The sequence below is a fragment of the Oenanthe melanoleuca genome, chromosome 2, assembly GCF_029582105.1.
Source record: "Oenanthe melanoleuca isolate GR-GAL-2019-014 chromosome 2, OMel1.0, whole genome shotgun sequence".
In the NCBI taxonomy this organism is placed as follows: Eukaryota; Metazoa; Chordata; class Aves; order Passeriformes; family Muscicapidae; genus Oenanthe; species Oenanthe melanoleuca.
This window is the reverse complement of record NC_079335.1, coordinates 140,164,316-140,189,239: the sequence shown is the minus strand read 5'-3', so window position 1 is coordinate 140,189,239 and position 24,924 is coordinate 140,164,316. Positions and strand designations below refer to the sequence as shown.

The 24,924-nt window shown below is 35.6% G+C and overlaps 1 protein-coding gene across 1 annotated transcript in view; it reads left to right on the top strand.

The window, feature by feature from the left end:
- Nucleotides 1–24,924, top strand: part of UBE3C (ubiquitin protein ligase E3C) — a 68,160-nt gene that overhangs the window by 30,023 nt on the left and 13,213 nt on the right. The window contains exons 14-19 of the mRNA XM_056485076.1: nucleotides 3,566–3,670; nucleotides 4,498–4,585; nucleotides 7,900–7,997; nucleotides 11,237–11,369; nucleotides 12,152–12,399; nucleotides 23,982–24,194. Coding sequence (XP_056341051.1) covers nucleotides 3,566–3,670; nucleotides 4,498–4,585; nucleotides 7,900–7,997; nucleotides 11,237–11,369; nucleotides 12,152–12,399; nucleotides 23,982–24,194 — 885 coding nt within the window. The remainder of the gene's footprint in view (nucleotides 1–3,565; nucleotides 3,671–4,497; nucleotides 4,586–7,899; nucleotides 7,998–11,236; nucleotides 11,370–12,151; nucleotides 12,400–23,981; nucleotides 24,195–24,924) is intronic.

The following is a 24,924-nucleotide window of genomic DNA, read 5'->3' as shown; positions in this document are numbered from 1 at the left end:
CTTTTTTTTTTTCCTTCTGTCAACTCTTAATTTTTCTTGCTTGCCTTGTTTATAAAACAGTTACTGTGTAAAATGTGGGGTTTAACTCAAACTCCCATTCAGAATGGTGCTTAAGCATGTTATAACTTTGCATAGGTGTGAAATTCTAACAAAATCTAATGATTACTCAGGTACTTCTGTATTAGAGACTTCTCTATATTGGTACCATGCTGTATTGGTTTTGTTGGTATTCTCCTAAAACCTGTTGGTATTCCTTGTTTTGAGTTTGCTGGAATACTGAAGGGGAGGTGAATCTGGATTTAGTGTATGTTCTTTCTGGATATCCACCAGTGTTTTTCTGCTGGTTTTATCCATCCTAAGCTAAGACATGAGTTAAGAGAAGCTGAAAACATTGGCAGAAAAAAAAAACCTAATATAACTGTTGCAGAAAAAAAGGAGTGCTTGACTTGTCATGAAAATTCTGCAGCAAACACATCTAGTCAGCTAAAATTGCTCATTAAAGAAGTGGGAGCAGAAGAAATGCATTTTCCAAATTGAATGGTAGATTTACAGTCTGTTTAATACTGGCGACCTCTCGCACACTAATGTTCAGTTCGAGTCATCAGCTGTCCCTTCAGGTCTTTTATCACTGCTTTTGTCAAGCTATCTATTTAATTGAAAGAAGTTAATTGAATGAAAATGATCAACTAAGCTTGTATTAATATTGCTAATGGAACTTTCTTCTTGGCCATGTTTGGAGAAAGATGTCATGCTAGACTTTAGGAAAGGCCCATTAAGGCTTGCACTTAACCTGATGGGCTAATTAAGGAATGCTTATTCATTCTACAAGTCTAAGATAGCCTCTATCCAGCCTATTCTGCCTGATTTTACAACACATTTCACTTATGAGCATAAGCATTAATAGCAGTGAGGGTAACTGATAATGTTTTGATTGCATGGAATACAGTCCTAATGCACCACTGAATTTGTAATTTGCACAGATTGATCTAATATATGTTTGCACAATGCAATTTAATTACTTGTCTTTAAATTACCAAATAAACTTTTGATTTAAAGGTCACTAATGAAACCCCCAATATGTCTTTTTTTTTGAGAAATATGTAAGATCAGGGGTATTTTTATGCATGCAGTTCATATCACGCCTCCTTCATTTTGTTTGCTTTAGTTTGTTATGCTTAATCAATCTTTGTGTAAGGTGGTGGATTTCAGGTGAATTTGATCATATTTTGCTGTCATTCAGAAAGTGTAAAATCCTGAGGTACTTTGTCCCACCTTGGCAGTCAGAAATTAAACTTGTAGTGGAACTATCAAAACTGGGTGTGCTCTTAACTATGCTCAGGAGCCAGGGTTGTCTTCCATCAGCTGAATTGGAAATATAAGTCTTTAGGGTATCTGGAAGGCTCCAGTTCCACCCAAAAAAGAAGTGATAGTACAGCTTCCCTTGTTTACTTCTTCAGAAACATGTTTGTTGTTACAGATAAAAATTGAATCTGGCTGAAGTTAATGTCATTGAGAAGACTCCTGTGCATAGCAGTGAATCTTTCCTCAGGGCAGCTTTCAAATTGCTTCCTGCCAGTAAGCAGGCAGCTGTACCTTCTTCCAAATCATTAAAACAAAGCTAAAGCAGTTAATTAAAAATTCAAGTAGAAAATACTTTTTCTTTCTTTTGCACTATGTCAAATATATCTATCAATTTTATGGGATTTATCTTTGCTAAAGCTTTTGCAAGCTGCTGGCTGAAAAAAGGCACATTCCTTCCTTATCATCTGTGCTTTTAATTTCCCTTTTTCCTTTTTACTTTTTCCTCACTTCTTTTGTGTATATTCCATCTCTGTGGTGTCTGGTGAAATACATATGCCTATATATAAAGTGAATGAAATCTGTATATGTATACACACATATATACATGCACATATAGACTTTACTTGTGCAATGTAATGGTAAATCTGGAAACAGGCTGCTGACAATGATGTACATACTTGCTAACAAGTTAGAGGTCTTTGGTAAGATTTCCATGTGCAAATGTCTCCATTCAACAGAATCCCCATTTTTGGCTTGGTAGAATGATGAGTAGTGTAGTCAGTCAGCTGTTACAGATTTTGTAGAAAATCTTAAGTTATGAGTACATGAAAATGGATTTTGTTAAACGAAAGAATTATTTCACTATCTAGAGTTAATCCTGTGGAATCAAGTTTCTAATTTTGCTGAATTTTAGTTTTAAATGCTGCTTGCACTGGACACTTTATTGGGAAGAAATTCCCATTTTGATATTTTTTATTGTAGTATACATCTTCCCTTTCAATGGAATACATACTTATAAAAATGGTTACAAAGTTGTGTTGGAATGGCAGTTGAGTTAGTGCTCTCAGCGTCCGTGCATTCGGCTGGAGATTTCACCTAATCTGATTCAGCTTCCTTTAAGGTTTCTTCAGCTGCTTATAAAATCTTGTATTTACATGGTCTTCATATGGATAGTATGTTCTGAATTTATTTTCCTTTTTGAAAACACTTACTTCACTTACAGTGGTAGTGGGACCAGAGAGCTTCAGTGACTCATGTAACCTGCACTGAATTTTATAAGGGAAAGGTGATGAAAATTCCTGTGTGATCAGACAGTTCCCTTAATAACATTCTTTGTGCTGTCTTGAATAAAGACATTACCTTAAAAACTGGATGTTAAAAGATCTTTTGTGTGGCATCTAGACACAGAATCCTTTAGAAGGCCCATTAAACTTTGTTACTCTTGACACCTGTCTATTAAGACTGTCTTAGCAAGATTATTTCAGAAAAGCTCTGTGTACATTTTTTTGTTATTCATTTTTTCAAGTGCTGTACTTTAAAGTTGCCAAACAGATGGCTGTTCATTGTAGCAGTGATAATGTCTTTTTAGCCTAGTAATTTACTATTCTATTGATTCCACTTAATTATGTTTTATGTAGTGGTGGGTGAACTTGATTCAGCTTTGGACAGAAGACGTGCAACCGAGTATGGCAGTTCTGCTTGAGGTGGAGAACTTGTTACCTTGGTTTCTCTGCTTCTTTTTTTTTTTTTTTTTTTTTTTTTTCTCTAGGTTGGAGGAAACTGCCAGGAAAAACACTAAAATTGCAAAGATACCCTAGTGACCACGATAACAATTTTTCTCAGCCTCTCATTTTTGCTAGGAAGATAAAAGAACATTATATATATACATAATATACATTGTGTGTATACTTGGTTAGGTGTTATTTTCTTTAAATAAGTAGTTTAATGTTGATAATGATTTGTTCCCTGAACTGGCATGCAGCACTTTAGGTGTGCAGTACTGCTAAATCCTATTCTATCCTGGTTCCTAGATTTTGGAATGAGACTTTATTAAGATAGGTTTTTTGATGTCTTGGAAGTAAACCATGAGTACTTAATTTCATTCTAAGGTATTTAAGTCTAACAAGCAAGGTTTTGTGAGTTAAAAATAAGTGGCAATTTTACACATTACTGATTTTTCTTAAAAAAGCTTTTACATTGTGAATTATGTAATTTCATTCACAGTGCTAAATGTATATTGAATGTCTGTGTTTCTGACACCTAGGTCATCACAAACTTAGTGAAAATGTTGAAATCTAGGGATACAAGGAGAAATTTCTGTCCACCAAATCACTGGCTCTCAGAACAAGAAAACATTAAAGCAGATAAGGTAAGAGTCATCTCCTTTTCCACAGAGCCTTGCAGGTGCCAGATTTTCAATGGTAAAGTATTTGATTCCTGACAGTATTAGTGATGTTGATTTTGTATAGATTGTATGGTTTAAAACCTGGAATAATGTTGCTTTTCTCTGATGTAAGTGTCTTGAATATGTTAAGAAACTTGTATGTTAAAGCACATTTCCAATCCATAAAGAGGAACTTTCCCTACAGTTCAAGAGTGTAAATCATTGGCATTTATAGCAGAGGAGAATTGGAAATCTGGTAGCATTTAGTTGCATATTCTCATAGTAAAAATGCTAGATGGAAGAATTGTACTATAGTGGGGAAAATTCTCTTCCAAAATGAAAGAAAATTCAGCAGCATTTTCTATACTTACCTCAACTAGAAATTACTTTTTTTTTTTATTAAGAGCTTTTGAAAAAAATGACATTGATCTCAAAAAGTGTATATGCGTGTGCAAAAGAAAAAGCTAATACCTGCTGTGGACTAGATTCCTTTGAATCATGACACATGCTCAATACAAAATAAACAGAATATTTGACATCTCAAAATTCCATGTCAGCTTCTCTAGTGTCCTAAATACCAGAACTGAATGTAACATTGTGTGGTATTTTTAAATACATGGGATTTGTATTGTATTGTTAATTGTGTGGCTCTCCTCTAAGGTACAAATGTAAGGAGGGATCAGCAGAAATGAAGATGTTAAGGCATTCAGACACACTCCTGCATATGACAACTCAGTGTATTTACTATGCAACAGTAAATTGTAATGTGTAATTAGGTCCTGTTTAACTGTGAAATCCTGTTAATTTGTGAGGTTACACAGCTGTATGTGCCATCAGCCAGACATGTCTGGAGAGTCAGGAGGATGGGGAGGATAGGACCACTGCAATCTACTTTGGATGGTAAGACACTGCCTATACAATTTCAGCTTTGCTCAGTCCAAATAAGAGCTTGCCTTATGCAAAGAAATCTGTCTTTTCTGGAACTCAGTTGAGTATTTTGTAGTAAAATCTTGGTAGCCTAAAGCAAGACAATCTTTCATAATTTTGGCTAAGATATTTTTTAGAATTGTGTACTTGAATGCATGTGTGCATGTGTTTAGAATATTTAATGGTATTTAATTTAATAATTTATTTGCCCAAGCTTCTGGAGAGGAAATGATGAGGTAGAGAAATGTTTTTAAAATAATGTATTAATATGTATAGAAGACAGTTGCATAGAATAGGAAATTAATACAATTTGTAGAAGATGTAAAGCATTGAGACTTTGCTTTTACTGTATACTATAAAGAAACATTTTCATTATGTAGTAAACTGTAACAAACAGTCTTTGCATGGTAAATATTGATTTCTGTTTAATAAATATTGTCTCTAATTAGATAAGGCAGAAAATTAAACATCTGAATTACTCAAAATATCAGGATTTTATGAAACTTGCAGAGAAAAATTAGAGAATGGGACAAACTTAGCAATCAGGGTAAATTTACACTAAATTAGTTGTGCCAATATGCTTTCTCATTAGACAGTCTTTCTCTTCCAGCTTTTCATACCTTTCCAGCTTCACTATTCTAGAATTTTACCTCTCTATGAACAGGTAAAATAATCATTAAATCACTGGCACTTGTGCAGATTTATTAATGAATTTAAACTTGGGCCTTTAAGCGGCAAAATGATTAATCTACAGTAGTCCTTACTGTCTTTCAAGATAGTGCAATCTGCTTGAGTTAGTTTAGCCAGTAGATATGTAGAGACTGGAGCCTTTGAATTCTGCTGTAGGATTGTACAGAATTAAGAGCTTGGTCCAGGGTTGAAACCTAAAAACTTCTAGTGGTAATTTTTAGTTGAGTAACTATGATGGTAGAAGTTTAATATTAAACTTTAAGGTAGTATTAATTACCTTCTTAGTGTAGTTTCCAGATAATAACTAGTTGGCTCAGTTTAAGTACTGCTGAGAATTTTTAATTATATATATTTTTTCAATTTAGTTTCTTTCTTTGGAAGTCACCTCTTCTCCACATCAGCAGTCCTTGTTTCTTTCACTGACCTACATGACTCTCCACAGCTATTTATACTGTCTGGATGTTCTCCACTGTCATTTATCACTTCCATATTCTCCTGGTCTCCTTGCACTCACACCTACAGTACCTTGAGCTCTCTGCCAGGTCTTCCTTCCCCAAATGCCCCCAGTTTTCTCCATTTCATGCCTCCCCTGTGGGGGATAAGGAATGCCTGTGCTGTGCTGGTGTGAGCAGCTGTTCCCTCCTTTTTCCTGGTTGGCTTCAGGTGAGCTGGCACACTGAGCAGTGCTCTCCTGGCTCTGCCTGTATTCAGGTTGCTAAAGGAATTTCTCCTCCCTGGCCCATTGAAAATTTTCGCAGTACTTGATATTTTTGAATCTCCTATTCTCTGTCAAAGTTGAAGTTCAGCTGATGAACTCAGAAGGTGTATTGGAGGCAAAATGGTGAGGAATGATGGCTGTGTTCATGTAAACCTCCTTTTCATATGAAATCAGGCTAAAAAGAAAGTGCAGTCAACATGAATGTGTGAAAACAAGCAGGTAACCTTGTACACATGACTTATTTAATCCCTCTTGACTCCATATGGGTTAAAGCCAATTAGCATGAAAGTACTGCTGAATCACATATGGTCATGTTTATTTGTGCTTTTTCATTTACTTAAATGGCAGACTTGTGAGTTCTAAATGCCCTCTGTATTGATGACTCCATCCCATATTTCTCTTTAAAGGAAGAAGCTGTGATGGAGAAATGCAGATAAAATTGACTAATTGACTGAAATAATTGAACTGTCGAAGTCATGTAGTAGTTTACCTTTGCTGTACATGCACTTTTCATTTAAAATGCTTTTAACTGTTAGCTTAATAGGCTTCATACATTGACTTTAATTAAAAATGTTTACTAAGTAAACTAAAGGTAATCCCAAATAAGCATTTTATCAGAAATTCCAAAGGCTTGCAATGTTGAAACTGCTCCCAATGAATATATATCAAGATAGTGATGTTTAGAGTCATATCCTATTAAATTGGTGCTTAAAATATCCCTACTGAAAGTGCTTTGAGGATTTAAAACACAAACAAAAAAGAACATAGAATTGTTCAGTCCAGAAGATGGCAGAAGACACTTGTCACCATGGGTAGAAACCAAAGAAAAAACCTTGAAACTGTAATCAAAAACTTCCAGACAGGGTAGTGACATGAAATTAATTACTAATTTTGTAATACACTCTATGAATAGTCCAGACTCTGGAGTTTTTTTTCCAGAGAGGTGATTATTAAACGTGAAAATGAAACGACTGAGGAACTGTGGGTGTTGTTACTGCTGTAGACTGAAGTCAGGTGGACCTTTGGCCTCAGTGGCTCCTCAGTGAGCAATATTGACTGCACTTAATTAATTTACAGACAGATACGTGCTCACTGGCTGAGTTTCCTCCCATGAAGTTAGGGGAGGATTGTCATTTCTACTGTGCATCACCAAAAGTTGAGTTGTTTCCTAAAAATACCCTCTGTGGGCTCAAAGGAGCTGCACAATAGTTTGGGAGCTGCATGAATGAGCCTCTCTGCTGTGGCTTCTTGAGTTTTTCTCTAAGATTTTTGTCTTCAGTACATTTTACAGATTCTTGAAGATGTTTTTGCTGTTTCTGCAGTGACTGGGATTTAATGTGGTCACTATGACTTTGCTGATAGGAGAGAAAACTCATTGATATAAATGTTATCTTTCTGTTGGTTTCCTTAGATTTGGTTTAATTCTAAAGGCTTTTACCTAAAACAATTTGATTGAAAGTAGATGATGTAGTTGAAAGCGCAATAACTGCAAACTATTTTGAGCATGAGCGTAGGAATATTTTATATTCCTGCAATGAAAATTCTAAATCATCACAGTTACCAATTGTATTCTATCATGCATTTGTTTCCTAATTCCTAAGTTAAAATGTCAGTAAGATTTTTTTTTTTTCTGAATAAAATAGAGGTGTGGAAATAAGTATTTTTATATGCATTTTGTTTGTGTTTTCACTGCTTATATTTCAGTTTGCCTGTAGCAACTGATGTTTAAAGAAAGGTAAGACTTTGAGTGAATATGTAAGAAATGAACCATTTTAATATATGTATTTTTATACAAAGCAGATTGAGTCACTTGATACAAAATAAATTGCTTTAAAAATGTTGTTTCCAAAATTTTTAAAATTATTGTTTCTATTTTAAGTGGGTTTGGAACCAGCACCTCTTTCTGTATCTGAAGAACGACAACTTGCAATTCTGACAGAGCTACCTTTTGTAGTTCCTTTTGAAGAAAGAGTAAAGGTACCTAATTTCTAATTTAATATGCAATTGGTTTTTTTTAGCTTTTTGTTTTGAGTAACTGTAAAAAGAGCACTCAGGTAGAAACTGGATTCAGTTCAGATTTCCTGCAGAAGGATATGAAGTCTGCACTGCTTTTCTTCAGTACTCATGCAGCAGCTGAACATTTGAAGTAAATGATTTCTCTCTTACTTTCCTACTTACATTGCCCTTAATAATATTTTCATTGAAGTTAGAAACATTTATTCCGAGGCAGATGAGAGCAGTTTGCAGTCCCAGCTCTGGGATGGCTCTACACAATTGCACCCTCTTGTGGTGGCACAGCATCAGCCAGCTGTGTCTGTACCAGAGAGCAGGGTCACAGCTGGACACATTGGAGCACTGTGGGTTTGCTCCAAATGAGATAATGAATCTCTGTTTTGGGAAATTAACACCTAGAAATGAAATTACTGCATATTCATAGCTGAGTAACTGAGTTTCAATAGGGTGTATAGCTTAAAATTTGCAAGATTCTTGATTGATTTGATTTGCTTTTGAATGTTCTTGAGATTTTATAGATGTAACTGTTAGTTCTGTTACTGTTACCTATTTCAGTTTCCATCATAAATGTTCTAAAACCTTTTTTTTTTCTATTAAACACATTTTTTTTAAACTGGTTTAGTTTTAGTATCAATTATTTTAAAACTGGTCCCTAAATTGGGACCATGGAAATAATACATTTCAAATACTATCAAGGGAATGAAGAGTAATTCCATAGGAAAAGTTAGTCTTTATTTGTCAAAACAGACAGAGGCAGCTTTGGTAGAAAATGTGTGGGTTTTTTCCTCAGGCTTCTGTGAAACAGTTGTTCCAACAAGACGTCTTATAACTGTATGGCAATTGTACACTAGGATTACAGGGAATCGAGTAGGGATCTCCATTGTCATGACTTAGTCATTGCATTCCACCCTCTGGACTTCCTAAAGCTTTGTTGAGATGCATACATGTTATGTTTTTGGAATTCATAAAGCCTTTTTTGGTGCAGTTGGAATTCATAGAACCTTGTGTGCTTTTGTCACAAAAACTGACGTAACAGTGGCACGAGAGCTTGGAGATAAAGCTACAACTGAACTTCTGTAGTTCAAAGAGCAGATCCTCTTACACCATGTTTTGGAACAAGTGTGTACAGTCCTTTTTGTATAATAATGGGAGTCAGCATTCTTTTGGAATCTCCCACTGCTTCTACAGACCAAATTGCAATAAGGGAAGAAAATACCACGACCATAATAAGGTGGTTTTTTTTTTTACTTTTGGTCAGTTGCTGTCTATTGCTCTGTAATTTAATACGGTAAGCTCAGTGCTGCTTGTGTGTGTGAGTTGTTCCATTACCTTTCATTTTCTGACTTCCTCTTGCCATTTTTACCTTGACTTACTAGATAACAGATACTCTTACAAGCCATTGCAGAGTCCAGTTTCATGGTAGGCTCTTCAGCTTTCTGGCCCCAGGAAGTGTTTTCCCCTTCAGCCTTAAGGCACATTGGGGTGCACCTTTCAATCTGTGGGAGGTAATGAACCCGATTTGTAGCAAGTGCCTTGGTTCTCACCTCCTTAGGCCATACTTTGGTCAGCTTGCCTATGGTGATGCTACTTCCCATGGTGTGTGCTTCAGTCAGCATTGCTTGTTTTCCTGTGTTTGTCTGAAGTCATTGCAAATGCTTCAGTTGTGACTTAGGGTTCTCATTTTCAGGACTAACATATCCAGGAACATTGGGTTATATAGGGAGTCAGGGTCACTACCAAAAAGAGTTTTGCTATAAAAATGTAATACCAGGTGATTTTTTTTCCATCTAGACTTGAATAACAATAATTAATAAACTATATCTAGTCCTGCTTCAGGAAGGAGAGTGGTGGTGAGCATATTGTCATGCTCTGTACATAGAAAAAGGTGCCTGTGGCTACGTGCCTTGATGTTATAAAACTAGAAAAATTTAGGCCAGAAGGGACCTCTGGAGTACTCTAGTCCACACCCTTCCTCACACAAGAATAATTTAAGACTTGGATCAGCATGCACAAGGACTTGTCTACATGAGTTTTGTCTGTCTCCAGAAATGTCTATCTACAGACTCTCACGTAACCTTTTTCAATACCTAATCACTCCTATTATGAACTTCTTTCTTTATGTCCGTCCCTTGTTTCTCTTTCTGCAGCCTGGGACTATTTTCTCTTGTTTTCCTGCTGTGTACCTTGGGAAAGATTCCTGCTTTGTCTATACTGTAATTTTCCTTGTTAGAAAGCATCTTCTCCACTAGCAACAGTTGCCCATAAAAACAGTAGATTTGAGACCTTATTCTACCTTTGTTTGCTGGGGTTAGATTTCCTCTTTCATGGTAAATTTGTTGTTTTTAAAAATCCCTGCAGACTCTTACTTAATCTTCTTCATTAAAAAATTGTCTGATGTATTACTGAGAGATTATATCCTTTGGAAAATGTGCTAGACTATTTATTGAAAATGGGAATGATGCCAAGGGAAAAGATAGTAAACATACACTGCCTGGATAGAGGGAATATTATTATACATTAGGCAACCACTTCCCATGCTACATCTTGGCATAGAAGCACAGTTAGCTGCAGTTATTCTTCAGGGGAACAAGTTCCTGTTGTGAAGACTTGAAAATGGACAGCGTGAAGTTCAGTTTGTACTTCACCTGGCATAATTGTTTTGAATTTTTATGATGCTCTGGTTATTTTTTAATGGCAATAATATCCATTATTTTAGTCTGAATTATTTGTTCACTGCTTATACAAGGGGAACTGGTACCTGTTTTATTACTGAGAATGTTCCTGACCATTGCAAACAGAAAAAAAAAATTATTTACCAGTACTGAGAATAACCTCTGTATATAAAATACTCATGGGACTTTTTTCCTTTGGTTTTGAATACTTTGCATTTCAGAGCTCTGAAAGTTAGGGAAAGGAAACTGGAAGCACTGGCACAATGTATGTAGATTTGCCTCCTTATGTAGAAGGAACTGAGGATAGGATCTTAGCACAGAAAAGTTCGTTGCATTTCTGTCCCACTCCTCCCCTTCCATGGATCATGGCTCTGTATTAAAGTTTCTGCAGCTCAGTGAGACAGAAGACAAATCACTTTAAAGTGAGTGCCAGAGGCAGCTCAAAGGAAGTAACAGGAGTGAATAACCATCTCTCATTGAATATTTAGATCTGCACAATGACATGATTGCTCTTTTCACTCATTTTAACAGATTTTTCAAAGACTGATCTATGCTGATAAACAGGAAGTTCAAGGAGATGGGCCATTTTTGGATGGAATTAATGTCACTATCAGAAGAAATTATATTTATGAAGATGCTTATGATAAACTTTCCCCTGAGAATGGTAGGTTTACAGTAAAGTTGCTAGCTTGTTAGAACACTTTATTGTTCTTACCATGTACTTCCATATTTGCTTATTTGACTGGTATGCTGTAGGTTTATCAGCTCTGAGATGTGAAAGTTCTTTAAAGTTAAATTTCCATGTTTTTACAGAAGTAATTTTCACCCATATTCTTTCTGATAATTGCAGTCTAAATAATCCCTTTACAATCTATTTTTATGGTGCTTTTCTTCTCATTTCCTCATCCAAATAATTGTAATTTGTATATTTTTCTATGTAGTTCATTAGATATTATCTGCTTTGGTGATCTTTGCCAACAAATACATACAGACTGAATGGGATTTGCTAGGTACAATGTGTCTGATAATAGTGCAGGGCTCTTTTTAATGATGGGATGTAGAATTATGCATTTTACTACATTGAATTAAATCACGTTCATGTGAATCTGTGTGACTCTTGCGCTCACAGTATTTTATATAAATACAATTTTCAAGTTTTTTCTGGGTTTCTTTTAAACATTTTGTACAATTTTTTTTCTTCCCCTGCCTGTGGTCTTATCTACTTCTTTTTTGATGACTGTTAAAACAAGACTTTTTCTACACAGTGAGTGTTTCACAAACTGAATGTTCCAAAATTCAAGCCAGTAATAAGAGTTTTGCTACTGTTTACTAGGTCAGTTTTTATTCTAGCATATATAGTTTGTGTGTGTAGTTACATGTGTTTTTATCCATACAAAACTGAAGCAGACAATTGCATTTGAGTTTGTCTCTCTCCTTTCTCTGCAGAACCTGACCTAAAAAAGCGCATTCGTGTTCACTTGCTTAATGCACACGGTCTTGATGAAGCTGGTATTGATGGTGGTGGAATTTTCAGAGAATTTCTGAATGAACTCCTCAAATCAGGATTTAACCCTAACCAGGGTTTTTTTAAGACCACCAACGAGGGACTGCTTTACCCTAACCCTGCTGCACAGATGCTCGTTGGAGACTCATATGCCCGACATTACTACTTCCTTGGGAGAATGCTTGGAAAGGTAAAACCAATGTTCTGTAATACAGAGCTATAGCAGTACTGGAATTATTCAGTAATGTTTTTTTTTTCTAATTAGAAGGAGTGGATGGGAAAAACAAAAGATTTTCCCAGATTTGAGAGACAGTAACTTTCAGATGTTGGGTATGAACGTTACTACTACTAAATTTCTGGTTGATTTTAATAAATTATGTATTTGGGAAGTACAGGAAATTTGTCTTATTCTGGCTGCCAGTTGAGCAACGTTTGTGTATGTTTGCTTCTGTGCATATCCTTGTGCTTAAGGTTAAGTTGATTGAAGTCACCATCTCTACTCTGCATATAGTGATTTTCAACCTGGAGCTTTTAGGAATGTGACTGCAGTTACATTTCCATCATTTGGAATATATGAAATGAATGTTTTAAACAGTTACTAGTTATATTAGGTATATAATTCTTGGTAGCATTTAAAATTTGCCATCAGCATTTTCCATACTTAGGAGCCACATGCATATTACCTTTCACATATTTTGTTTGGGATTTTGTACATTTTGCGTGTTTCTTGAGTTTTAGTGCTTGATAATTTGGTGATATGAATGTTCAAAGGCTAATAGATGGTTGTTGAGCTAGATGAAGAATGAAGGGAGAGGAACCAAGAGAGAAACCATTACAAACATTAATTACATTCAATTTTCTTTTATGGTCAGGTTTAATACTGAAGCTATTTCATTCTAAGCACTCAAAATAATTTTTATAAAGCTAATAATTGTAAAACAAAATTTGGAATACAAATTCCATTTCAGAAAAAGAAGCTCCTTAGCTGTCTAATACTGAAGATATTTAAGATGTAAAAGTCCCATTTAACTGCCTGGAGTATTTTGGAAGCTAAAATGCTGCTGCTGCCTTGCAGTGAGGTTTGACGTGCAGTTGGATGTCTTTGTAATGTAGCTGGAAGCTGTTTCAAGGGATGTTGTTGGCAAACAGTGAATTGTTGAAACAGTGCTTGGGAGTTGCCAGTTGACTAATTTAGGTAAAACTGCCTCTTTGTAAGCAAATTCCCTGCTAATGTGTCCTAGCTACTGCCACATCCAAACTTCTTAAAAAATGGAAATTACAAATCTGTCTTTGAGTGATGTTCCCACTCCTGTTGGGAGATGAATTCAGTACTAATACAGTAGTTGGTAATTATGTCTGATACTGCATATCCAAGCTTCATTTTCTTTCTGCATGTATAAATTTTTGGAGTGGGAAAGCAAACACTTGTGGTATTGTTAAGGAAGTTACTTCACCACAAAAATGTTTTGTGCATACCTGGGAAGGAGGCAGGGCTCAACTGTTGGGGAAGTTTGAAACAATATTTAAAAAAAAAGATTGTAATTTTGAGTCTTCAGTTTCCTCTGTCAAAACAACACATTGCCTACTGTAATTGAATTTCAAATATTAGCATAGAGACAGAAGTTGCAAAATGTGTTTTATCTCACAGAGTGCTACAAGTAGAGGGTTTTTTTTTGTTTGTTTTTTTTTTAAATCAGAGAACCTATTATTTAATATTTTGAAAGCATAAATTGTTTTTGTATTTGCAGTATGTGTAGATAAGATAAGAATTGACAGTGCTACTTAATAATTACCCTTGCCCAGGTGCACAGACACCTTTTTAGTAGTGTATTTAGAGACTTGATGAATTAAACAGAAAGATAAGGCACGACCATACTATTCAAAACCTGCCAGAATTGTGATCTTGGTTAGATTATTGAATACCCACTCATCCGTTTCCAAAAATGTGTCCATTTTATGCTTTGCACAGGGTTATTTGAGAGCAATAGTGGATTATTAAAAGCCCCTTTGCAAACAAAATAGATATAATGCAAAGGAAGCAAATCAGGCATCCACAGCAATTTCTTATTTGTGGAAACCAGTATGTAAAGAGTGCTGCCACCAAAAACTCTCACGTAAGAAGCTTCAATGTTATCAGAAAACAAATACATTAAAATATAATAATTTCTAGAAATTCTCTGTGTCTTGGTAACCACTTCATACTAATATCCAAATGCATTAAACTTTCAGCATCATGAAGTTACACCTAGTTCAGTTTTCTCATCAGGAAATTTCTAACAGCTTGGCATCCTCTTTGTTAAGTGGTCAGTTCAGAAGCAAAAATATTGGAAAATTTAAAACCTATCTTGAAAAATGGTAAATCTGAAAATGTAAATTTTAATCCTGAGTAAATTCCTGACTTTTGGGTGTATTTTTCTAGTTGATGAAAAATTAAAATCTGTGTACAAAATGCATAGTTTGTTCATGCAGCTTTTGTAGTCACTGGATGAGCAAAAGGTCTTGTGTGGTAATTGCATATGTTGTCCGAAATCATCCTTTGAAAAAAAACAGAAATGAGTTTGCTTAAACAGCAGCTACTCAAACACTTCCAAAGTTTACATTTCTCAACTGTCAGTGACTTTACTCTGAAATGTAAATATTACCTTAGCACTGGTGCCTTTTAAGCATTTTCCTTTCTCTTCCTTAGACGTTAAAGCTCAGCTTGCCGTGCCTGCCTTTGGTAAGAGTCTCCTACTGCCAGAGGGATTAGGAACTTGAACCTGTGTGTTGCCCACTGGAAGCACAGCTGGGACTCTCTGAGTCCCAGGCTTTGCTTGAGAGCTGAGGGTGTCCTGGGCTGTCAGGAATGTTCAGGCAGAGGAGCTCTAACCCCAAATCCTCTTAGTTGTCTTCTCTGAAAAGTAAAGTCTTCTTGTCTCAAGTGGTGTCCCAGAGGGATGGATGGTCCAGAATGCTGTGATCTTTTTCTCTCTTGCTAGTTTTGGGCTGTGGGCAGGCTCCTGGTTTGGTTCCACTTCCTTTCTACATGCAGGAGTTGTTCTGGCTGCACTAAAAATCTCCCCATGTGCAGGCTCTGCTGCTGCAGGTTTAGCAGTGTAGTGGAATTGGATCAGGAAAACACAAAAGGAGCATTTTTGACAGGCTGCCAAGAAGCAACAAAGCAAGGAAATATGGAAGCAACACCTGAGAATATTAAATGAGAATTTTCTCCATGCTGATTCTTGAGTGGTCTGCTGCAAACCTGAAAAGAGGGAAACACTGGCTAACCATTCCAGCAGAAGTGACGAAGAATTAATATCTCAACTTCACCATGTTCTGACCTAAACTCAGTCTAGTATACAACATATTTCTCCATTTCCGATTTACATTTGCATTTATTCAATGATGTTACTGTGACAGATGTTGTGGAAAAGGACATTATTTGCATTTGGAACTCTTTGATATAAAGCTGCTGATTCTTAGGATAATTTACTTAAATTTCACGAAGTATCAGCATTAGTGTAAGAATATGGCAGGAAATCCGTAGACAGATTAATATGATAATTTTTATGGTTTCCTCTTCTTCCCTTTTGACATAAACCTGCTAGTTCTTGCATTTACTTTGTTTTGCAGTGACTGTCTTTGCATGTTAAACAGAGTGACTCTGATAGTAGAGATTTCTGTATAATACACTGTCTTTGCATTTACTGAATTCTACCACCTCTCTTATTCCAGAATATTAAGTAAGACTTGTGAGTCACACATTCATGTTGCTGAAGAACATCTATTTTTGAAATGTAATATTAAGTGCCCTTTTCTAGGCAATGGAACCTGCAGTCCTTGGAAGACACTAAGGTTTTCTGAAAATACATAGATTTGTTTTGCTAAGACCCAACTTCTGTCTTAAATGATTGGGAAAGAAATATGGAGAGCAAAGTCGTTTGAGTTGTTTTGAACTGAGTCCTTCCTTTTGGAACCAAGCAAAGAAGTTTCATAGAAGATTCAGCAAAGATTAGAGAAAAACTAACATGTTCATTTTAAATTTCAGCATTATTTTGATGGTGAATACAATCTAGGTTTAGTTCTTTGATCATTCATATTTAATGGTATATAGGAGGTGAATAATTTGCACAGACTTGTGGATATTATATTGATGAAAGTCAATGTTGTTTATTTGCCTATGAGTTTTTGTAGTTACCTGATTTAAGATCTAAGACTGTTCTTTGCACATATCTAAATGTTATTAAATAGATATAATTGAAAAATAGAGTTACAAAATAAGTCCTTGGATAAAATGAAGCTTTAGAAGATTAATAGTAGATTAAATACAGATTTTGTTACACTACAAGTTTGGGACCTAATTATTGATTAGATTGTTTTCGTGTATATTAGAGAGTGTACCTTATGGCTACTATGGTTTGTAACTTTGAATTGTGTCTGTCTGGAACATACAGTTCTAAGATGAGCAGTGTCTGTAGAATCCATTCTGCAGAAAAACTTAAGTAGTTCGTAATCATTCTCAGGCCTTATCTAAGAAGTATGGAATCAGGGGATTCTTTTCACAGCAAGATCTGCATCAGATCCTAAACTCTTAAATTATAAGTAAGCTGCACATATAGCGTTAAAATATTCAAGGAAATGTTTCTAATAACATATTTGAATGTCATTTGTGCACCAAAAGCTTGTGGAAAGAAAACAAAGCCGAAAACCTCACAATGAGAACTGAGTTTCATGTATTTGATTATTTTGTAGTGCAATTGAGCATTGTTCTGCCTCTCTGACTCTTGGAGGGTGGAATTTTTTTCCTTCTCATTTTTAGGCTGCCCATTACCTTTTCTTATTGTTCACTTAATTAGACCCACTTTGGCTTGGTTTAAGTCAGTACACCCTTGATGGGTTTGTGCTGCAGCCAAAATTTATACTGCTAGTACCTGGAGGGGTAGGTATGGGATTGGTGATACTCATGCAAAGAGGAAGTAATTTGTATAAACTCTTTGTTTTATTAATTTCAGTTACCTCACACATGATTTTGTTGATTCAGCATTTTGCTTAAAAGCAAGTTAGCTGATGATCATTTGCCTCAGATAATCCTGAATCATCTGATATGGAATCAAAACAGGAATTTACCATGGAAAGTGTCATGGTCTTTTAATGATAAACTTACAGTGTGGAAACACAATCCTAAGAGAGCAGCATTGATACCTTATGGAAGTTATTTCATGATTTATGAATGCAGATGTAAACTAATTTCAATCTATTTTCTGACACAGTTCTTCAGCTTGTCAACTCCTTTGTGTACTGGTGCATTTAACAAAACCAATTATCTTTTGATTACAAATAGCTATGTTACTACTAACCTTGTAAATATATGTCTAGTGCTAAAAGAGTACTGAAATGTGGTATTTTAGCTCTAAATCTTTAGGGAGGAAAAGTGTTTATTGATGGATTGTGATATTTATTGGGTCATAATGTATTTAAATTTTCTTTAATGCATATGTTAGTGATTGTTTACCGTGATAAAGTGCATAGAGGTCTCTGCAAGGAGTTCTGCATGGAAAGAATTACCTCATGTCACTGGTCACTCCTCAATTAAAAGTTCCATTAGCAGATGATTCCTGCTTCTGGTTTGTGTACTGATTGCATTTTATTGCCTCTAAATCAGGTTCCTAGACAGGGAATAAATAAACAGTTAGAGTGTGTGATAATGGTATCCGGATCTTTTTTCACAGTTGGGAACACCTTACATCCATTTCAGTCAATTAGGTTTGGAATATTTACTGAAATTCTTGAATTGGTTTGTACTTTAAAAATTACCACTTTCACTGCTATTAAAATACAGATTTATCTTAGAAGCATATCCAGAGGTTAGTTATATAATATTGTTTCAGTATATCAGAAGATTAAATAAGGAGGAGAAGTTTTCCTTTTATCTTCACTTCTTCCTAAATTATGTTTAAATTTGAGACAAGAAAAATCTATTAAGCCTTTACTGGAAATTCAGTAATGAATGATAACTATCAGTTATCCAGTGCATCCACAGGTATCCATAGTGCTTTCCTCTCTCATCCCTCAAAACCCCCCAAATGGCATTGATTGCAATTTATATCATAGTTATGGCATAAATTACAGAGATAACTGTTCCTATTAGAACTGTTCCTATGAGAAAGAAAGTATCAAGCTGATAAAATTGTAGTTTTTTGCACGTGCTGGCATTTCTGAAGCACTCTGTTTTGGTAATAAACATTAATGTAATTAAAGACATCCTAAACTCCTAGAGTAAAAATACTAGCATGACTTTCCATTTATCAATTAAAAATTAATTCAAGGTCATTACAGTTGATATGATCCAGTGAAGTCTTGGTCAATGGTTCTTTACATTTTCCAGTCCTGTGTTCATGAGTTTGGTCTGTGCTGCCACACCCCTGCCATCCATTTCAGGGATTTGCACTGACTTTAGCACCTGTGACAGGCAGGTCCTTTCATGCCCGAGTCTTGCCACCCCAAATCTCTGGAACTTCTATAAACTTGTACTCACTGACCTTCAAATTCCCACTGAGTGGGAAATCTGAAGTAAAACCAATTTACGAAAGGTTTTTTTAAAAATAATAATTTTAAAATATAATGATATTCACACTTGCTGCAAGGGCTGTTAAAGCTTGCAGAAGCCTAATTACAGACATCAAGCAGTGGAATTTTGGACTCCTTTTAAAAGACAGAACAAAGGGGGGTTATGAATTTTCACAGTAATACAGAGAAGATAATGCACCAGATTTTCCATTACTATGGTGATACAAATGCATCTAGACATCTGCTACTGCTCAGAGGCTTGGAAACAGTGACTTAGAGCTCCCAGGTAACTGGACACATTGCATTGAGACACACACCTGGGAGAATTAATTTTATTTTGCCACATTGGCTTTAGAAACAATATCATTTGGGGTTTGCTCACTTTAAAGCACATAATTGAGCATATCTTTTAGAAATTATTTTATCTAGAGATTACTGAATGTTAGGTCTAAAAATGCTTCAAAAATATGAGTGCATGTTAATTTAACTTAAATTTTTAGTTTCATCTTTTTTATTAGGGTTGAAAAGATTCTGCTGCCTTCAGAGGCTTTGTGAGTGTGATGAGATATTTCTTGGATATAAATAATAAGGTAGAAGGAAGTTCTAATGGTTTTGCTATTTTTCGATCATTTTTATTAATGGTTCTGTACAGCTTTGAAGATCTATTGCACTCTGTAAGTGCTAAGTATTATTTAATAGTAACTGTTTAAAATTACTGAAATAGAGAGGGTTATGGTCTTGGGTGCTGATTATGGAAATAACTGAATTTAAGTCCAGTCATTTACTGCCTTATCCCAAAAGTCATGCATCTTTCTAGGGATATGACTTTAGCATTGTTTATGCTTTAAAATACAGTTCTGGGTTGTGAAGGATTAATGGAAAGTAGAAGCAGTGACTGATTATCTTTCTTAAGATAGATTTTAGTTGAAATAATAAATGAGAGAATTTGTTGTAAACCTGAAAGTGTAATTAAAGGCACTAAAGCTGCCTTACAGGGAGGGAGGTTTAATTAGTTCATCTGTGAATTTGTTTACAAGTTGGCCTTTTAACCAGAAAAAAACTTTAACCATCTCTTCAGAAAATAGAAAAGGCTTGACATAATTAGGAGAACACTGGGTTGGGGAGTACTAAAATTAATTTGTTACTGAAATGTAATTTTTTGTAGTCATTTCAGAAGCTTTTAAGTTACTTTTTTTTGTTATCTAGAGATGTCAGCTTTAACTAAAGAACATCTCTAATCTACATGAGTTTGAAAGAGTGTTGGGAAATCCAGGTTGGCCTTTTCAGCATACTTTAGGTACTTGGGAGTACGTCACCCTGTGAACATTACAATGCTTGTGGGATTGCCCTTGATGTGAATATCACTAGCTCTGCTTCAGACCAGCTGCTTGCCCCAAGCTTGTACCTGCAGATTGGGCTAATTTCCCAGCCTTTCAAGGACACAGAGCTGTATAGGATCAGGTGAGGTTGTTTGTGTTGACCCTACACCTGAGCATTAGACGCTGGAAGTCTGATGCCATGTGTGACCACCAGTCACTCCTTTCATGACTCATCTGGACTTTGTGCCTTATGTACACCTGCTGCAGTTTATGGGCTGCAGGGTAGAGACTCAGGTCAGGGGCTCAGATAGGAAAGCTGGGAGTGGGAACTGTCAGAATTCATCATAGAAAGGCATCAGTCTCATCAGTGACTACCACAGTGAGTGGAAACTTGTGAAAGAGTGAGAGCACTTGAAGTCTGAGAAGAGGTTAATTTTAAAATATACGTTGGTTAAGCTTGCTGGCTTTGGTCTCCTGAAGCAATGTCTGAGCAGGAAGCTCTGACTTAGCCAAACAGAAGTAGACATCTCTGTCCAAGGGCAAGCCATTTTCTCCTCTGTGTTGTTGCTCATTGGCTGTGGGAGGAAGAAAAAGGAAGGTTCTGTGTGAAGAGCTTGACCATATATTGTATTAAAGGATTGTATAAGTGTACTCTAATGATTCAGCTTCATCCTGCAGCTGATAAATCTGGCATCTGCTGCTTCCCTCTGGAAGAGGTGGTCACCATTCCCTTGCCTGTTGCTGATGCTGGGCTCCTGCCTCCTTGATGTTGATGTTGCAGAAAGCCAGTTCAGAGAGTTCAGGCAGGCATAAAACTAAGCTTAAAATAGGATAACTTAGAGCTCCCCAAGGCAATTCAGTATAGAAAAACAAGGAAGGAGGGAAGTCTCTCTCTTGGCCATTAGATTAGTTGCAGTAAGAAAAATCTCCATCAGGGTGGGCTTCCATGGGCAGTTGGCAGCTTGAAGGTTGTGCTCCTGGTGAAATAAATGGTCCTGCAATTCCCACCCTGTTTCAGCCATGGCTGGGAGCAGGATCTTCCTCTAATTTGGCAGAAACTTCAGTGCCCATGCTGTGGCCACCAACACACACTTACCCTGCAAACCTCAAATCCAACAGCCCAAACAAAGCACAGCACAAATAATCTGCAAGTTTTGACCCTTATTCAGGTTGTAATGACCCTGTAGCCTCTACTGTGCAACTGCTGTGCTTGCATCAAACCTGGGGGAATCAGCAGCTGATTGGTTTCATTGCTCTGGCAGAAATGTGTGGAATCACATCTTTTAGCAACAACAGGTAGTTTGATCAATTTATGCTGAGTGAGAAAGAGAAAAGTTAGATGGAATCCAGAAAATAAACTTTTGGTTTATTTACTCATGTTGTACACAGCATTTCTCAGCATCTGTGCACAGTGCTGGGGCTGTAATGGCGGCATTCACCTCTTTGAAACAAAATCAAAGTTCATCATTACTTTATTCACCAGAGTTTTAGTGCATTTTTTATTAAACTTTATTAGGATAGCTTGACTTTCAAACTAATTAAAACACTACTGTTTGTCTTCTTTCCAAAAATACTTTATTTTGAATATTGCAATCACTTAGCTAAGAGAGGGAGTAATTAAAGTTATTCTCAAGTTGCACAATTTAGTTTAGTTAAAAATGCTTTATATAGTTTTTAGATGAAGTTATAAATGTTCACTTTGGAACTACCTGAAGATTAATAGTGATGCATTTGAAATGCATTATTTTTTTATTGATTCTTAATGTAGTAAATTACTGAAGTTATTTGGCAGCAAACAGAAATAGCCAGTGATGTTGTTCACATTTATTTTCCTGATAGCATCACAATTTGCATTAATTGCATTGCAGCTGCACTCACTTATATTAAAAAGCTTCTACCATAATTAATCCTTTTTATTTCAAATCATTTTGGCACAATTTCTAGCAATAAACACTCATAAAAGACAGACACTTGAAAAATAACATACAAGTTTCTTCAATATACCTATTGCTGTTTTTTTCCTGACAAGGAATTATTGATAGGCTTCTAGGATCAAGTGTTGCAAGTGCTGAAGACTTAAGACCAGTTTGAAAAATGCTAAGTGGATTATTTTGCATAAAAAATAGACAGGTTTTGAATTTGTGTAATTAACCTGTGTTTAGAAAATACCTTGATTTATGTCTACATTTGTATTTCAGTTGCATACATTATGGAAATTTAATTTATAATCCATTTAGCTGATGTGATCATAGTTTTTAGTGCTATCATTTATTAGTCCTTGTATATTAAATGCTCTAAAGGCTTAAACCTGCCTTGTGTAAAAAATTACACCTCTGCATTTACATTTTATGAGTCACAGATGGAATTCCATTTTAAATTCGGGTAGCTTTGATATATTTAAGGAATTACAATAGCTTTATTGTTACTAATGCAGGAACAGCAAACACTGACCTTACACATTGCAAATTAATGATTTATCCCTCTAGTTTGCTTTTAAAGTCAACTATACAAATGAGGATTTTGACTTCTACACCTTGAATAAATCATATGGCTCTAAATATAATGCACCCTTTGGCTTTGAACTCGTTATTCTCAGGTTTTTTTGCAAGGTCTAACTCACCTCATAGAAAAATGTTCTTTCAAAAGTTTAAGGAATTGTGTATATTTTTCTTAAAGTCTTTGTTGGAATATCATTGAGTAATTAGAGCTGCATCTATTAGTCTTTCTTCAGTTTCCCCCCCCCCCTTGGTGGGATTCCTTTTTTATGTTTGCAGCAGATTATGAAGGAATTAAGTAACACCAAACTACTGCTCTTGGAGAGTTAAAAGGGAACAAAGAATGATGTTACAATGATGTTATGTTGGTGATGCCTTTTCTGATCAGCCTGGCAGTGATATTAATGTTCTGTAAAGATTTGCTTGTCATTGGTAGAGATGCAGATGTGGCAAACAGACTGGACAATGAAAGGCAGCATGTGCCAAGAATGGGTCTTTTTAAACTAGTGGTCCTTTATTCAGAGTAGCTCTGGAGGGTACATCTCTCATTCTTCTGAGAGCTACCATTTTTCCAATCAAGCAGTTGTTACTGGCTTAATAAAAAATAATGCAAAGATATTTTGCATTACATGGAAATATGCTCAGACAGTAGATGAACCTAGAATGGTGTTGCTGGAGTTTGAAAATTCTTGAGGATAATTTGAGGTTGCAGTCAGAATGAATCATTTGTGAGAGCTGCAAATTTGGGTCAGGTTCATGTTTGGTTCAGTAATTTTTTGACAACTGTAGTAGTGTCAGGCATAGAAAGGTTTGGACCTGTGATACAGTCAGAACTAAACTCTTGGCTTGGAAACAAGGATGTTTTGACCAAAAGTGCACCAATGAATCTGTGTAATGTGCACTAGATAGTTTTTATTAATTTGAAATGTACTGGGTTTACAGAGGTGTTCTAAGAGAATGAGGGGATGACAGTTCTACATGTAATGATTGATATGAATGGAATAGTAATGCTTGTGATGGTGCTGATGGAAGGAGAGATGTAAACTTTTCTGTAAGACATTCTTGATGCAGTTGCATTGTCCTTTAGCAAACCTTGCTTTTCATGAAAATAAATGCTACTTTGATAAGAAGAGTAATGACAGATAAGCAATGACCTTGCATTTTAAATCACAACATAATTGATTTGTGAGATTTGGGACCCTTGGTGTTTCACAAGAATATTCACATTTCAAATTTTGGATGAAAATTCTTAAATTTATGCAATATCTGAGTTATTTCCATGCCAGAAGAACCTACTCAGGCACCAAATTAAGACAGATTTATTCAAAAGTTGAGAAAGAGACAATAACCTTCTGAATTGCTGCATGTACAACAGTAAAATCTAATGTGCTTTTAATTGCTTTATTTTTCAGGCTCTTTATGAAAATATGCTGGTGGAGCTGCCATTTGCTAGTTTTTTCCTTTCAAAATTATTAGGGACAAGTGCTGATGTTGACATTCATCATTTAGCTTCACTAGACCCAGAAATGTACAAAAATTTGCTTTTTCTCAAGAGCTATGAAGGGGACGTGGAAGAACTTGGACTAAATTTCACCGTGGTAAATAATGACCTTGGGGAAGCACAGGTAAGAATGGCTTTCAATTTTTTTTTCTTTTATCTATTGACTGGTGAATCTTTACTATCCCTACTAACTAATTTTTTAAATTTAAAGGTGATAGGAAACAACTGCTAAAGGTGCTGTGAGGCATCTGGGATTCTGCCTCAATATTTGGAGTAGAGAGTTACTAACTGTGTACTTAAAAATAACTTCTGATGATTACTTAAAGGTCTGGTACTTTAAGGAGTAAACTGCAGTGATTATTTTCTAGCAGTCACACATCTAAAGTTCTATTTCCTTAGGATGTTTCTTGAACAAAAATGTGTTGTTTCTTCAATTGCAGTCATAATAATAGCAGAATTTAGATGATGTGTAAACTGCAGAAGTAGTGCCTGGTTTTAGAATTGCAGTTAGCAGTCAGAGAGGTTTTAAAGACTCTTTATTGTGAGATAAGCATTGTCTCCTTTAATTTTTAATTGTCTCTTTTTAATTTTTAAAGTAAGAGAGCCTGAAGTTTGACAAACCTTATTTTTTTTTACCCCCGCCTCTTTTTTTTAAGGGTTGAGATACCAGATTAGTCAAAGGGGATAAATGGTGTTCAGTGCTTCTGAAAAGCAGTTACTTAGGTCCTTACATCTGAGTTTTTCATGCAGTTGCACAATATAATTTGATTACAGCTTTTATTTGCTCTGTTGTGTGTACTAAAGATCACTCATAGTAGAAAATAAATGTCACTGGAGATCTGAAAGCCTGCCAC